This window comes from Gossypium raimondii, chromosome 1 (genome assembly GCF_025698545.1).
Source record: "Gossypium raimondii isolate GPD5lz chromosome 1, ASM2569854v1, whole genome shotgun sequence".
NCBI lineage: Eukaryota > Viridiplantae > Streptophyta > Magnoliopsida > Malvales > Malvaceae > Gossypium > Gossypium raimondii.
The window spans coordinates 1,592,059-1,609,349 of record NC_068565.1 but is presented as its reverse complement, the minus strand read 5'-3'; the positions used below and the strand labels follow the sequence as shown (position 1 = coordinate 1,609,349).

Below are 17,291 nucleotides of genomic sequence, written 5' to 3'. Positions count from 1 at the left end.
TGGTGTTTTAGGTTTTGCTAAACAACTAAATTAGCTTGAAATGGCAAGTATCGTTTGAAATGGTGATAACACATAGCCCACTATTTTTTTTAGACGAGAGAAATGAGAGAGAGCTTCGATGACATCAAGCTCGGAAGCGACTCAACGGACGGCGTTTTCTTCCATTTTGGCTAAGAAGCTATCGCCGTTCTTGCAACTTACCATGAGCTCAAAGACCACATCTGCAACCAAGCCATTCAAAAGAGGAAAAAGAGGAGGGAATCGAAAAGTGAAAAGGAAACAACGAGAATTTTTTTTAAGCCGTAAAAGGAAAACGAAAATTTTAACTATTTTGCATAATTATTTTAAAGTAAAAAAAAAATCTCTTTAGTCTCTCTCAATTTTGATATTGAGCAAATTGGTCCCTCTCAAAAAATTCGAAGTAATTTAATTATTATCAATTTCAAAAGTGAGCAACTAAGGACAATTAACCACAACATTAATATTTTCATCAATTTTACATAAATTTGACTGGTATAGTAACAAATTTAGCTATCATAATTTAAACATTCTATCAATTTAGTCATGATTTAACAAATTTAGCCCGCAATCTTTTTGTAAATGTGTAAACGTTGAGGCTAAATTTGTTGAATTTTAGAATCAAGACCAAATTAACAAAATATGTAAACATCAAGTGCTAAATTTATTATTATACCAATCAAACTTATTCACAATTGTCCTTAATTGCTCACTTTTAAAATTGATAAGGATTAAATTGTTCTAAGTTTTTTAGAGGGATTAATTTTCTCAGAATTGCAATTGATAGGGACTGGAGAGGCCATTTTACCTTATTTTAATTAGAGTGACTAAATTGAAGGAAAAATTTAAAGTGACTAAAATAGAACAAATCCAATTGTAGAATCGCCATGGCTGTGATTTACGCTTTATTTTATCCAAGTTTTCACTCTATATGGTCAAAAGGAAGAGAGTTTAGTGGTAGTTATAAAATTTTTTTAATACATAATATACAGTAACCCAAAGCCGGCTTCTTCTTCGTCTTCTTCTTCTATTTTGCTTCAAAAATTTCTCTTTTACTTTCAAATATTTTTTATTAAACCCTTTCATAATTTTTAATTACGTTCATTGAATCCTTTATTTTTCAATGATTTGATCGTTTAAAGGCATAGAATCGAGGGTGCCCAAAATTTTTGTAACTTTTTATTTTGAATTTTTGTAAAAAAAAAAAGTATTGGGTATGCCAAGTTAACAGTAAATCTGATATAATTTTTAGGAATTTTAAGGAAATTTGATTTCTGGGTTCGTTTTGAAATTTTCTTTTAAGGGATGGGTTGTTTTCCTTGTTTCGATTCGAAGGAAGAAGAGAAGTTAAATACTGTAAATGAAAGCAATGATCCAAAGCAAGCCCAACCTACTGTTTCCTCTAATATTTCCAGCTTGTCATCAGGTTAGCTTTTAATTAAAAAAAAGAAAGAAAATTAATTACTTTATTCATTTGATCTGATCTGGGTTTTCTCTGTTTTTTTTCTTATTATTTCAATGTTTAGATGATGATATGCTTTTTTTTGTTGTAAAATTTTATCATTGTTATTTTTTATTTAACCCCATGGATGTTTTTAGAGATTTAAAGTTTGGGTGGTTTTTTAAAATGTAATTAGGATCTAATGATGATATTGATAAATCGGAATTTATTCAATATCTTAAACTAAAATTAGCTTACTTTAGAATATAATGATGACTTTTTAAAATTTTTTAGAGATTTAAAGTTTGGGTTGTTTTTGTTTTGATGTAATTAGGATCTAATGATGATATTGATAAATTGGAATTAATTTAATATCTTAAACTAAAATTGGCTTTCTTTAGAATATGATAAGCAAGTCCATATATCTTTTGTTGGTAGATTGTTTCTTTGTATGTAAATGGTACTTTAGATCTTTAATTAGTGTCTATTTCAATGGAGTTTTGGCAGGAGGGGACCGGCTTAGATCGAGGAGTAATGGAGGGTCCAAAAGGGAACTACCATGTCCCAGGGATGGTCCTGGTGTCCAAATTGCTGCCCATATTTTTAGTTTTCGCGAGCTTGCGGCTGCCACGAAGAATTTCAGGCCGGAGTCTTTCTTAGGTGAAGGTGGATTCGGACATGTTTACAAAGGGCAGCTCGAGAGTACTGGTCAGGTAATTGTTTATTCCTTCGGCCCTTGTTTTGTTCGAGCCTCGAACCTTGTTTTATTTGTCTTTATGCCACAAAAGGAAACATGGAAGTTGTATAATATTTAGAGGTTGGAGGCTTTTATCTAAGATTCTAAAATTTATTAATGTAGTACGTGAAGCATTAATAAAGCCGGAAATATCGTCATTAAGAATGTATTGGCCATATCTGGTTCAATCTTAGTGGAAATCTATTTAAAAGTTAAATAATCGAACTTGGATGCAGTTCTTTAATATGATCTAATGATATCTATTTAGATGATCGATTAATATCGGAGTATAGTTGATCCTTTGGTCAAATAAAGAAGCATTCATCCTGCTATAGTCTGTCTTGCTGATAAAATGTTGATTTCTGGTCTAAATCCTCAACAGGTGTGATCATCACGTAGGTGAGTTGCGAGATGAGTCTGAAAAATCCAATTGCTGCTTGCAGCACCAGTTTTTGTTGTTAGACTTATGCCTCGTTTGCTTACTAGTGTAATAACATGAGGAAAAAGCTTATTTATTACATATGTATTTCAACAGTTAGACATAAAATAAAGAATAGTTAGTACAAATTTAAATTTGAAAAATAAGTAATAACTTGTAAAAAATAAGACCTCTTCAAAATAAGTGAAAACTTCTCCTTCTCTTTGCTAAAATAAGTCATGAGAGTGGTTAAATATTACCAATTGAATTAGTTTATTGCTAACACAAATACTAAAACATGTGTAAAAAATAATACTCCTACCAAACATATCATTAAATTCTTAATAGGTGAAATACTATAGTTAGTAAGTATATTTAGGAACGAAGCCAAAAGTTTTATTGAGGGGAAGATTAAGTTACCTATTTTTATAAATAGTTAAAATGCAATTTCATCATTGTATTTTCTTATATCTTTATAATTTCTAGGACTAAATAAAAAATTTATCATTTTTGGGGTCAAACTATAATTGTACCATGTATTAACTTATAATTTTATAGATTTTGGGGGGCTCTAAAGAATAATTTTCCCATTTTAGGGGGGCCAAGGCCCTTGCCTGCCCCCCTCCCCCCCTTCCTTCGCCCCTGAGTATATCTCTGTGATTTGGAGAACAAATTTTCTGTGAAAATTGTTTTGTTCCCTTGTAACCAAATCATACATGTGTATACAAGATTTAAAAGATGATCTCTAGGTTTTCTTTTGAAATTGAACAAATTGAAGGTTCTCGTAGGACTTCATGTCATTAAGTGTCTTAGATATATGGTTTTTGCCTTTACAGGTAGTTGCGGTCAAACAGTTGGACAGAAATGGTCTCCAGGGTAACAGGGAATTTCTTGTCGAGGTCCTCATGCTAAGCCTTCTTCATCATCCTAATCTCGTTAATCTGATCGGTTATTGTGCCGATGGGGATCAACGGCTTCTTGTATATGAATTCATGCCATTGGGATCCTTGGAAGATCATCTTCATGGTAATATTTTGGTGCTCTAATATGATTACTTTCATTAATTTATTTTCTCTAGACAAACTGGTTCTACTGCAAGCTTTAGAGCATTAAAAATCTTATTTTATAACACTTTGACGTTACGTGTCACTGACAGTCCGAAAAAGGGAGTTATTTAAGTTCTATTTCCTCTTCTTTCTGTATGTAGTTCTATGCCTCTGATATTTTTTCAGACTGTCAGGTAATTATAATCTGTTTACTTTTCATGGTAGGTACATATTTGTGGATTTTAAATATTATTTGTCTGTTTGTCTCATATGGTAGATGCTTAGCTGTGGGGTTTACATATATATCATATATATACACTGATGAGGGTATGTAGTTATTGGAATGGTTATCGTGTTTGATTTTTCCAGATGATTTGTAGTTCGATAATTCATGCTAGAAGCTTTAATTAAAACGTATAGATGATCTAGATATCCATGCCTATCGATATTTGCTATCTACGAGAGAGTGACATTATTGTACTTCCTGGTGTTCAATGTGAGCTTAGATGACCTTTGCTTTGCTTTTTAACATGGAAATTAAACTTACGGTTAAACCGTGTCTGATTAAGGCCGAGTTTTGTGTTGTGGTTGACCTGTAAAACCCTGGTTTGCACTTACAATTGCTATTCCAGACAGGCTCAACATTTTCAGCCTAAAACCGAGTTTTCCGTAAAAAAAAAGGTGGCTTTTCACCTTGGTTTTCCACAGTTTTCCAACCAACTACAACGTAAACTAAGCCTAATTATGGTTGGAATCAATATGCTTTATGTATCTGTTTGAGACAGGTGATGTATTGTTGGATGAGTTTTGGTTTAAGTTAATACAGATGGATGCACACAAGGATTGCGGTGTTATGCCCTTCAATGTATTTTGCTTGTTTTGTGCTGTTTAAATACAGAAATTAAAATAGCAGGAAGTGGTAAACTTGATTATAGTCTGATCTTTAGTTAATCTCTTTGCAGATCTTCCACCTGGTAAGGAACCGTTGGACTGGAACACGAGAATGAAGATAGCAGCCGGTGCAGCCAAGGGTTTGGAGTACCTCCATGATAAAGCAAACCCTCCTGTTATTTACAGGGACTTCAAGTCCTCCAACATATTACTGGAAGAAGGATTTCACCCGAAGTTATCCGATTTTGGGCTCGCGAAACTTGGTCCCGTTGGAGATAAATCGCATGTTTCCACCAGGGTTATGGGCACGTATGGTTATTGTGCTCCTGAGTATGCCATGACTGGTCAATTGACGGTGAAATCTGATGTTTATAGTTTCGGGGTTGTCTTCTTAGAGTTAATTACCGGTAGGAAAGCTATCGATAGCACTCGACCCCATGGGGAACAGAATCTCATAACATGGGTAACACATTCGAAATGTTTTTGTAGTTTGGTTGCCTAACCATCATGTTGTAGTATCGGCTAAGACTACTTAATAATTGAGGTTCTTTTTTTTCTCATGGTTTTTGTATATACAGGCACGTCCATTGTTCACTAACCGTCGCAAATTGTCGAAATTGGCGGATCCATTATTGCAAGGACGGTTTCCAATGCGAGGTCTCTACCAAGCTCTAGCTGTGGCATCTATGTGCATTCAAGAGGAGGCCGCCGCACGTCCTCATATCGGAGATGTGGTCACTGCTCTCTCGTATCTGGCAAACCAAGCATATGATCCTAATGCATCAGGGCATGGCCATAGTGGCTCTGGAGAAACCGATGAAAAAAGATATCGAGACGACAGAGGAGGAAGGGTATCAAAGAACGACGAAGGAGGAGTATCAGGCTGTAGGTGGGATTTAGAAGGGTCCGAGAAAGATGACTCCCCTAAAGAAACGGCCAGGATGTTGAACAGGGATTTGGATAGGGAACGAGCCGTAGCTGAAGCGAAGATGTGGGGCGAGAATTGGCGGGAAAAAAGACGACAAAGCGCACAAGGTAGTTCCGATGGTTCAAATGGCTAACGTCCCGATATTATTTCATCAGTGTTTTTCCAGTTTTTTCACTCAAACCGGATGAAAAAAAAAAAAAAACACATTTCCAAGCTCTCTTCTGCTCGTTCTAACCGAAAAGCTCAGCCCGATTGGCCTCGGAAGGGAAGACAAAATGCAAGGACTTTGATGCTGACTTGTTCTTAACCCCCCATTCAGGTTCCTTTCTCTTTTCTTCACTTTAAAATCCTTTAGTGAATGATGGTGATGATGATGTGTACATTATCATGTTGGTGATAAAAATTTTGATAGTAAAAAAAGACAGCATGGGTCAAATTCTATCCTTTTGCTCTTTGTAAACTGTAAGGTCCCTCTCTGTACGGAACTTTTCTGTTTTGTCACTTACTGTAATATTATTATATGATTATTATGATTATGATGTCAATGACCCCATATTATGTCTTGTTGTGAATGAACAAATGATTCTTAAATTGAACATTCATTAAAGCTCCATTGAGAGCCACCTGGACGTAACCGTAAATGATATAAACTTTTATGATCCCAATAATGTTAAAAAAAGGACAAACATTTCCCTGCAATTTCAATAAAGTTTGTGGTTATGGTTGATTTGAGTTTTTTTTAAAAATTTTAGGGTTTGAGTATAGTTTTAAATTCGAGTTATTTTGAGTCCAATTGGTTTGGATTTGAGGCTCGAGTTTAGTATAAATCACAAATAATATATTTATATTTTGATAGGATGGCAAGATTTAAGTTCACAATAATTTGAGGGAGAACTCATGGGGTTTTAGCGTTGGCGAGTTTGGGTCAAGTTTCTTTTTTCAAGTTCAAGTCATTTTGAGATTGAATTGTTTTCGGTTTGGGTCAATTCGAATCAAGCCAATTTTATAAGTCAATTTAGGTTTGGGCTAGACGGGTTTGTATTATTAAGCTTTATGATCAAATTGAATTGGATCAAGTTTTTTATTCGAATTTTCAAGTACAGATTAAATCATTTTGAGTTTGAGTTAATTAGGGCTACTTGTTCAAATTATTTCACATTTTGATCATTTCAAGATCAGGTCAATTCTGGGTTTGAATTGGACGAATTTAGATTGTTAAATTTTATGATCAAATCAAATTAGATCGAGTTTTGGTTCGAGTTTTCAAATACAGGTCAAAATTGATAGGTTTATAAATACATAATACTTGTTATCCTTCTGATTTTGAGTCACTTAGAGTTCAACCTCAGGGTTACTTGATCATATTATTTCGAGTTTTAATCATTTTATGATTGGATCAATTTTGAGTTTAAGTTAAATAAATTGCATCGAATTTTTAATTTGAATTTTCAAGTCCGGGTCAGAATTAACAAAAACCGAAGAAAGACATTTCATCTTTCTCTATTCCAAAAAACAGTAATACATATATACACATACAAAACATAATAAAAAACATGGTGACAAACTGAAAAATAAACACCTCACAAACACAATCATTAGGAATGGGGGACCAAACCCAATCATGCAGGGGGTGCTAAACTGCAAATAAACCCAAAAAAAAAAAACATAATCCAATCATGTTTTTTTTTTTAAACGGGAGATTCATCCAAGTGGAGTTCACTAGAAAGTTCCAAACTTTTTTGGTGGCTGCTGCTACCATCATCATCATCATCATCATCATCAACTTCAATTGTGTGGTCATTTTCATTGCCATCACCTTGGTTTGTAGTATTCTGATTAGGGTTTTTAATAGTATCAATATCAATAGGATGAACCTCAGAGGAACCTAATTTGCTTAGGACAGAAATGGTGGTGGTGGTGGTGGTTTGTTCTTCTGGTACCTTCTTGTCTTCAACATTAATAACCTTGTCGGTGTTTCTGTATATGGCATATAATATCATTTGGAACATCCCTAAGATGAAGCCTACAACATTAGGGACCTGTGAAATTGACAGAAATTAATATATTGTTTAGTGGCTCAAATTGAAACATATAAAATAATAAAATGTTAGTGTCCCACGTCAAAGAAATGGTTTAATTGCAGATTGAGCCTTCGCTCAGTTGGACGTTGTTGTTGCAGCAACAAGGAGGATAGGTATAAGCATGTTTAATCCTTTTTGCCCTCCAATTTAAGGATAAGGGGTATGGGTAGTAGGAATTGTATAAAACCAATAAAAGGTTTAATTTTGTCTCAAATCCCTATACTCTTCAAACTTTTTAAAATTTCAAGAATTTTGTCTTTTCTATTTGTCTCAATTGAAAATTGAATTTTGATTGATAACACTATTAATGAACTGAATATCTGGTAATTTGATATTCAAATATTTGAGTTTAAAAATATTAAGGTGTAATTGATAACACATAGGGTCAAGATAAAATTATAAAACTTTGAGGGTTAGACTAAAATTTTTATTTTAAAAGAGCTTAAATAGGAGGGCCAAAACAATAATTATTTCTGTTTATCCAAAGACCTAAAAGGCTTAAATTGGATCATTAATATTTTAAAGGGACTAAAATTGAAATTTTCCTATTTAACTAGGGTCCAAGGCAAAAGACAATCAATTAAACTTTAAATTTTCTTTTCGAAAGAATTAAACTTTAATTTTTAAAACATACAACTAGAGGACTAAATTCTTGTAATTAAAAACAGAGGGACTAAATTTTAAAAATATGAAACACATAGAGACTAAAGAAAAATTAGACCAAAAAGAAAAGAACTTCTTACCGCTACGCAAAGGTCCTTAATAAATGCTCCGTAAGCAAACCACATAATTGCACTCAATGTTAGGGCCAACGATAAATTGAAAGGCATGAACTCAACGCTCTTTGTTTTAATAACTCTTGTCTGCAAAAAGAAAAGGGTTAATTACAAAACAAGTCCTTAATAATTTGAAAAAAGAATTCATCAAAGGGTTTTTGAAAAATCAGTAATTTAAACACTCACCGTGATGTTCAAAGGTGCAGCAAAAACAGATACTGAAATGGCGACGTTAATCCAACCAAGAACTTGGATTCGAATCGAATTTTTCACCAAAAAGTGAGTGACAATGAGAATTAATGAAAATAGTCCCAGGTTCATAGCTGCAAAAAGTTTTATGGCTGATATCTGCAAATTTCCCAAAGTTAGAATAAGCCAAAACAAACCATTGAGTTATATACATGTATGGGTTAATTTATCGGGTGTCCCTAAACTATGGTTCAGTTTCTAAATAGGTCCTCAAACATCAATGGGCTCTAATTGAGTTCTAAAAGTATTGTATCATTGCAGGCCCTTCAGCTATCTTGTTATTAGCTTGGAAAATAAATATGTCAGCTCAAAATCTGGCATGGAACATATTTAAAACACGTGGGTCAAATTATGGATACGTGTGTACTTATAGCACGATCTGCTTGGATACGATGTACTAAAAAAATAGCACAATAGGTACACACGTTTTTACAATTTGATCCATGTGATTTAAAAAAGCTCCACTTCATATCTGAACTTAGGGCAGTACTAGGGGTGGGTAGGGGGCCTTGACCTCCAAAAAAAGGTAAATTTGCAATAGATCCCTTCAGAATTTTTACAATCATAGGTTAATATGAAGGTAAAATTGCATTTTGACCCTTAATTTATAATTCAATTATGCACTATCCCTGTCCAAACTAAAATTTAACATCTAATTTGACTGCCATGCTAATAGAAAAACCTGATTGGTATAACACTAATATTTTGAGGACTCAATTGAAATGTTTTGAAGTTTAAGGACCAAATTAAAATTTATGCAATAGTTTGGGGACTTTTTTCAATCAGCCCTACATATCTGTATGGAAAAAAAATACCGAATTTGAAGGATGGTATATGAAATAAACCCACTCACCCTGCTCTTCCTAGGTGCATAAGCTAAGAACATAGAGATGTATAAAGTCTCCACAATGCATCCAAAGGAGTTGATTGTGATGAGAAGGAAAGCACCCTTTTTAATCAAAGCATAATACAACCACAACATGCAGCTGAACAATGCTACTTGGTATGGCAATGATTGGAAACTCTCTGTTGATTTCTTTTTATAAATCCTATAAAAAGTTGACCTGAAACAAAACAGAGGGACTTATTGAGGAATTATTCCTTTTTTAATTGAGAGATCAGATAAGACAATTAGAGTGACGATGCTTACAGTGGAGCCAGGAAAACCAGGATTGAGATGATATTACCTGCCATCGATTGAAAAAAGGAATTAAATTCATTGGTTATTTAGATTAAAAAAAAGATATATTACCGATCATTCTGTTAAAATTTTTATCTATTTTTACAGTTAAAAACCGGCTTCTGTAAGTCGGAATAAGCTACATACTGTTTGGATATTTTGTTAATTACACCCGTTTTTAACCGTAAAAATGAATGAAACTTTTAAAATAAATTCGATCCGACGTATATGAAAAAAACAAATTACCCCATAATACAGGGACCGAGAAAATCTTATGGTAATGCATTCATGCAGATGCATCGTTACTGTTTTCAAAAAAATAATGTCGGTATATATATGTATAGTATATATATTATATATAGTAAAATAATAATAAGATAGTGAAAAGACATTAAACATTATATCAGTAACCTACATCAACTTCTAAATCTTTTCATAATTACTCGTAATAATAATAATAAATACTGAAAAAAAGGCCAAAAACAGACCTAGTTTGTAAATTAATTATGAAAAGATGAAACCATAAAATAAAAATAAAACCCAGAAATAAAAGCGAAAATCTCAATGAAAGCATGCTTGAAAATCATATATATATGTATGTATGTATATATACATATATAACCTCCTTCAAGCTTCAGTTTCATAATATATATGGTACTAACCTAAGACACCAAATGCAACAGCCCAAGCATGGTGGTCGCTCATTATGGCCATATTCTTTTACTGCAAAAAACGAAAACGAGAGCTTTGAGCTTGGTTTTTTAAAGCACCAATGGTGGTGGTGGTGGTGACCACGGTGGTTATGGTGGCAGAGGCGGCGGTGGAACCCTTAGCTGGTTTTGCTGTATTTCTCGTATGGTGTAGGGAGGGTTTGTGTATGTATGTATATATAGGGGAGTGCAAGTAAGAGTGTGGATATTGAACTCTTCATATTTGCATGACAAGTGGAAAAAACACTAGCATGAAACGAAAAAAATCATTTCCTCTTACCATATTGTTTTCTATTACACGTGTCTATTTATTAGCGTGTTTACCCTTCCAATGTATTTGCCTACCCTAGCAGCTTAATCATTCCAAAACTCGAAATACGATATCATTAAGAGGGACAGTTATGAATCTTAAAATGATTAGTTTTTACGAATTTATTAAATCGGTATGGAGAATATCTTAATTTTAGGGTGTAATCGAGCCGAGCCAGAATATTGCCAAGTTCGAGTTTAAACTTGACTCGAAATTCAGAGCTCGATACTTGGCTTAAGCTCGACCGAACATCTGTTTTTAAGCTCAAGCTCAAATAGAGATATAATCGAGCTACTCGAGTTCGAGCTCGATTAAGCTCGTTTACAAATTTCTGTATCGAGTACGCCTTGATAATTAAGCTTAGTGTTAATAATATATATTAAGGGTAATGTAATTTAATAATATAAAAATATGAATAGCTCGATAAGGCTTGTGACCCATTCGAGTCAAGTAGTACTAAGTTCGAATTCGACTCTAGCTCGAGCTAGGCTTTATAATTACCAAATCAAGTTTAAATTTTTTTTCGAGTCGAACTCGAATATTTTGCGAGTTCCGATATCTCATTTATACCCCTAATCCTAATATTGTGAAGCATACACTACACCTAACAATTCTGACTAGAACTGAAAATTTTATTTCAAATTCAAACTCGAACTCAATTAGGTAATAAAAAAAAGTTAATGACTTGAACCTATTGATTCAAGCCTGAAATACCCAGAATCAAAAATTACTCGAACAATAACATGAGATGATACCACCTGAAAAGTTCAATTGGCAAACTTAAATGACGAAAATATACGATAATTTGAATTTAAAATAATTTGACCCAAATTGATCCCAGCAAAAAGCAACCCTAAACTTCTAATTTTGAAATTCAAACTTTGGATATGATGGGGAAGAACCTTGAAGCTTATAGGTATACTTAGGGTTTTCATATATGAGTAGATTAAAAGTATAATATTGAATGAGTTTAAATTCGATTTTTTTCGAATTGAATTTAAGTAAAGTTTCGATTGTGTCGAAGTTAGAGTTAGGCAAGGAATTTGTCCATCTTTGGCTCATGAGCAAAAGGAAAATATGTAATTTTGGCCCCTTCAAAATAATGATAATAATGCAATTTAGTCCTTTTAAAGACAAAATTTTAGTCTTAGCTTTTCCAAAATTTTAAAATTTTGTCTCAGTCCTCTTAACTAAAGTGTTTGGACTTAGGTTTCGGGTTTGAATCCTCTAAATGTAGAAAACAATACGAAGAGAACTTTATCTCTTCATTTAGGGTTTTGACTCAACTTAACTCCAAATTTAATCGGAATTCAAAATGAATTTCGAATGCCGAAGATTCAAACCCACCTCCATGGAAAATTTTGAATGTAATAAATGAGATCTAACAAGTTGGGGCGACACGAAATCAGCAAGAGAACTTGTAAGAAAACAATAGACGGCTATGGCGTGTATGTGTAAAGACAATTATCGTTTGCAATTGCATGAGACTCAGGTAATTGGGAAACACAGTAATATTGATATAATCAAGCCTTAAATGCTATACAAACAAAATGGAATACTCCCGTATAAGTCCTTAATTCATCTTGAAATTTCTCGTTTATATTTCTTTCACGTTTTATAATTACGTTTAAAGTACTGAATATACGAATCACGAGAGTTAAGTGAGATGGTAATGTCTTCTCTACCATTAACCAACGGTCTGATCTAATTCATTATTTTTTTGAACAATCTCATTATATATTCTGATAATATCTGCTCTTCCTGACACAACGCCTAGGATTACCCATAACCCCTCTCCAACCAATAAATAGGAGGATAATGTGCTTCAGCGCACTCGAACCCACGTCCTCCTGCACTGACAGCAATGCCCATGCCAATCGAGTCAAGACTCGACCGGCTATTAACACAATTATTGATATGACATCATTCTATGTTATATATATTGCATACACAAATAATTATATTTATCAAATATAAAATTATCTGAAGTATTTATTTCTTTAAATGTGAATCGTCCAATCAAAATGAAAGTTATATTTAAACCATAATATATAAAAACTTCATGTATAATGTACTTGTACCAAATCCAAATTCATGTACCAAATTAAACATTGAATCAAAGTTGTGATTTACTTTTGTGATTTGTCCTTTTCTTTAATGGATGAGATAAAAAGCATTCAAGATGAAATACCCAGGATTTCACAAATAATTGATAACTTATACCAAATGACTACTTTATAAATTAATTATTAAATTAATAAAATGTTTCCATGTTCATGAATGGGTGGTCGAATTTGGATTATTTTGATTCATTTTACTATTTACAAATAATTTAGATAAGTTTCGGCCATGAATTCAGTTTGAATATATGAATCTTTTTTTTGAAATATATTTTATATTAGTGTCATTGACTCTCTTAATTAAATATGTAAATTGCATTTTAGTCCTCTAATATATCAATAATTCAATTTAAATTTTTTTAATTCTTTGGGTAAATAGTATTTTCAGCCCCTCTTAGAAAATTAGTTATTTACTTTTAAGTCGTTTTATAACAACATTTTTAACTTTCCATTTTATTTCTCAGGGTATTTATCGGAGCGAATTTAGTAACTACTTCTTTACATTTTGTAGGTCCATTAAGGGGTAAAGTTGTTCCATACTCGGAGTAAAAATCGAATCTTTGACTACTGGTTAAAGTAGGAATGACCTTTGTCATGATTTTTAAATTTAATCCCTCAAAATATAGTAATTTTTTTATCTTGATTTCCCGAAAATTATATATGTGATTATTTGACAATGTTTTTCTCTTTTTTTTATTATAAAATCGACACAAAATTATATTAATATATTAATATTTATTGGTTGATGTGAAAATGAAACAAGATAAAAAGGGATAAAAATTACAAAAAAAAAGAAAAAAAAAAGAGATGAAAAAACAAATAAAGATGATGTTATCCTTCTTTTTTGCAGCAATCATGTGTGGTTCGGATTTGTGTAAGAATTCCACGTGTCGAGCACAAAGCTTGCCAGACAGATATTCTTTATGTAAAATGAATTATCAACAACTTCTTTTTGTTTCTTGGACTTATTCCACCACATGAAATTCTTTTAGACGATGAGAAATTTGTAAGATAATCTTCGATTATATTTGTTATCTTTGACACAATGCACCTCTTCTCAACCCTTAAATAGAAAGATAATGTGCTTCAACGCACTTAAATCTACGTTTTCCTATATTGACAACAATACCCATGCCAATCGAATTAAGACTTAATCGACCAAAGTGGCAAAGTTCCTTTTTTTTTTGGTGAAAAAGAACAAATTCGACTAACGCAAAGCTCGAATTCAAGCCACACCTGGGGCAATGAATACATTTGACCCTCAAACTATTACATGATCCCACTATAAGATAAAACTTTTTTGGTGAATTGCAATAATAGGACAAAGCCCGAATAACAAACTCGACTAGCGCGACTCGAACCCAGGCCACACCTGGGGCAATGAATACCTTTGACCATCAAACTATTACATAATCCCACTATAAGATAATTTTTTTGGTGAATTGCAATAACAGGGCAAAGCCCAAACAACAAACTCGACTAGCGCAACTCGAACTCAGGCCACACCTGGGGCAATGAACACCTTTGACCATCAAACTATTACATGATCCCACTATAAGATAAAAACTTAATCTTTAATATTTATTTTTATTTAATTATAATACATATTTTATATTTAATATTATTAAAACTATTTATAAAATTTTACAAATATAATGATATGATATTGAATATTATTAATATAATTATTTTTAATTTGTAAAGTTTTATTATCCTAATTTTTCTAAATCGATTATTTATCCAAACAAAGCAATGCAAACCCTAGTATTTTGAATTTATGAATTCTAAAATACTAGCATTTTAAAAATATCAAAAGTTTAAAATTCTTTATTCAAATACACTCTAAATTATTTCGCCGATATTCTGTACATATATAATAAAATAAGTGATATATTTTACGAGTAAGGTTAAAAAATTAACTTATGTTTTTACTACATAGTAAAAGAAAATTAATATTTGAAACTTGTAAAATTAAATATTTCTATTATCGAGGTCAGGGGTGAAACCAGTAATCTTTTCAAAGGTTGAGATTGGATTATAATTCTTTATGAGGTTAAAGTGTAGTTTTAGAATGCACATTACCTATGATTTCATCATTTTTCAATGGATTAAATAAAAAAAATTTGTTTTAAGAGGTCAAAGTACAATTTTATCATATAAAATATAAATATATATTATTCAAACCCAATAACTAAAGTCGGTTAAGTCAATTAACCAACCGACCTAAAGTCGATCTGGTTATGTCGATTTTTAAGCTCTAACTGGATCATATTGGTTTTCTGTAGATTATAGTCGGTTAAATAAAAAATTGATCATATCGACTGAAAAAAGCGAATGCTCTTCCCACTTGCCTACCCTCCTCCTACCTTAGATTCACATATAAATATTTGATACATTGCTAGTAGAATCCGAATATTATTGCAATTTCATTTTTTTAATATTTAACTTTTACTACTATACAACGTTAAAAATTTTAATATAATTTTATTTATCATACATGTATTTTTAAAACCAACCGCAAAATGAAAAATTGTTAGTTCAGTTCCTCCTAAACAATAAAATTACAAGTTAATATATGGTAAAATTGCACTTTAACCTCAAAAATAAAAAATACTTTTAATCCCTTAAAATTATGAAATTATAAATTAATCAAGATAAATTATATTTTGACCCTAAAAATATTTTAATTAAATTTCCGACCCTAAATCTAGTTTATCGATAGAGTCAAATATATTTAATTTGTTGAAAAATTTTACACATGATTTGCATGATTATAAGTCAAATTATTTGGGGACTCCTAGTAATGGTATTTGATTGCTAGCTATCTCTAGCTTTCCAGATGCCATAAGTGACAAAATGAAGATTTTGTTTAATGTTTTAATTTCGTCCTTTAATTTAATTAAGCTTTTATTTTTCATGACATCATTCTTTTTGGACTGAAATGCAAAATTAATCATTTTATTAGATAACAACGTCCTTTTTTTTTTTGGGGGGGGGGGGGGAGTGCTTCACCTCATCTTTAAAATCTTTTGCCTCCAATTTGATTTGACTTGTAGCTAAGCATCATCGCAAGTTATTTCAAAGTTTCTTTAAAAATAATTAAAAGTGATTTAAAGTTAAAACCCACAAAAAAGAAAGAAAGAAAAATTAAAGGTTAATTTATGTTGTTAGTCCTTGTATTATTGTAAGTTGCGGAGGTTGTCCTCATATTTAAATCCGGTCGATTTTAGCTCTTGTGACCCAGATGATAGGTGAGTTAAATTATGCTATTTTTAAAGTTTTATACATGGTAAATATATTATCATGTGTAATATTATGTCAGTCTGCTGATTTCAGTTAATGATTTTAAAGTTGAAAAGTATATGGACTGAAATGATCAGATTGAAGAACATGGATTGAATCTTCAATTTACATGTAGTAGGAGGCTAATAATAGAATCTGATCTAATGGATTTAACTATTACCATTCAGGTCATAACCGAATTTTCAGACCTTGAAAAGCACAGGGACTAAAAGAATCAAAATAGAGTACAAAGGACTGAATACTTGACTTATGTATAATACAGGGACTAGTAGCAGAATTTGACCAAAAATAATAAAGAAGCACTATCTTTATCATTTCCCTAATCATTTCCTTAATGATCATAAAATATATTTTACTTTTATGGATTAAAAATAGATTCTCCTTCCACTTGATTAATTAATCATTGATGAATAAAGGTTTGGCTCTCCATGCATACATAAGTCACCTTTTTATGGGATTTAAGATAAATATTAGGATTAAATTAATAAATAAAGTTGTTAAACTTTATCCTTTTATTTAAATTATTCTTTTAAATAAATAAAAAATCAAATAGTCGATTAAGTCTTAGCTCGATTGGTATGGGTATTGTTACTCATGCGGGTTCGAGCGCGCTGAAGCGCATTATCCTCCTATATATTTATGAGCTGGTGTGGGACTATGGACAGTTCTAGGCATTGTGTAAAAAAAAAACGAATATGATCAGAACCTATATTTATGATATTTTTAAGACACATTTTCTGTATTTATGATTGGAAATTAAATATTAAATAAATAATAATATTTAATTTTCTTGAGATTTTTAAAATTTACATTTACTAAACAATATATTTATATATTCAACACTTAATTTTCAATAAATACCAAACAAATTTTACAATCCAAATTTAGTATTAAATTTAAATTTAGTATATCAAACAACACCTTAAAAATTATGGGCTTATCTAGATAAATAACTAAAGTCCAGAGACGTTTTTAAAATTTTAGCTAAATGTGTGATATAGGACCATACATTTGGTATAAATATATTCAATGTAGGAGGACGTAGGTTTGAGTGCGCTGAAGCGTATTATCCTTCCATTTATGG

The 17,291-nt window shown here is 31.7% G+C and overlaps 2 protein-coding genes across 2 annotated transcripts; one reads left to right on the top strand and one right to left on the bottom strand.

The window, feature by feature from the left end:
- Window positions 1–996: 996 nt before the first annotated feature.
- Window positions 997–6,023, top strand: LOC105774455 (serine/threonine-protein kinase PBS1). The gene is made up of 5 exons (XM_012596960.2): window positions 997–1,444; window positions 1,967–2,172; window positions 3,450–3,639; window positions 4,622–5,013; window positions 5,129–6,023. Exons 1-5 carry the CDS (start codon window positions 1,324–1,326, stop codon window positions 5,609–5,611), a joined length of 1,392 nt encoding a protein of 463 aa, XP_012452414.1. The 5' UTR covers window positions 997–1,323; the 3' UTR covers window positions 5,612–6,023.
- Window positions 6,024–6,943: 920 nt separating this feature from the next.
- LOC105774437 (bidirectional sugar transporter SWEET15) lies at window positions 6,944–10,642 on the bottom strand. The gene is made up of 6 exons (XM_012596938.2): window positions 10,427–10,642; window positions 9,735–9,771; window positions 9,438–9,648; window positions 8,522–8,683; window positions 8,303–8,422; window positions 6,944–7,517 (listed from the first exon to the last, which is right to left on the bottom strand). The coding sequence occupies exons 1-6, from the start codon at window positions 10,476–10,478 to the stop codon at window positions 7,167–7,169; spliced, it is 933 nt and encodes a 310-aa protein (XP_012452392.1). The 5' UTR covers window positions 10,479–10,642; the 3' UTR covers window positions 6,944–7,166.
- Between the last annotated feature and the right edge of the window lie 6,649 nt (window positions 10,643–17,291).

What these genes read in the sequence shown, in the direction of transcription:
- LOC105774455 (XM_012596960.2), top strand. Translation starts at nt 1,324, where the DNA reads ATGGGTTGTTTTCCTTGTTTCGATTCGAAGGAAGAAGAGAAGTTAAAT. An exon ending in CTTGGAAGATCATCTTCATG is followed by an intron (nt 3,640 to 4,621) that starts GTAATATTTTGG and finishes ATCTCTTTGCAG; the next exon opens with ATCTTCCACCTGGTAAGGAA. An exon ending in AACAGAATCTCATAACATGG is followed by an intron (nt 5,014 to 5,128) that starts GTAACACATTCG and finishes TTGTATATACAG; the next exon opens with GCACGTCCATTGTTCACTAA.
- LOC105774437 (XM_012596938.2), bottom strand. Translation starts at nt 10,478, where the DNA reads ATGGCCATAATGAGCGACCACCATGCTTGGGCTGTTGCATTTGGTGTC. An exon ending in TGTTGCATTTGGTGTCTTAG is followed by an intron (nt 9,772 to 10,426) that starts GTTAGTACCATA and finishes AATCGATGGCAG; the next exon opens with GTAATATCATCTCAATCCTG. An exon ending in CTGCACCTTTGAACATCACG is followed by an intron (nt 8,423 to 8,521) that starts GTGAGTGTTTAA and finishes TTCTTTTTGCAG; the next exon opens with ACAAGAGTTATTAAAACAAA.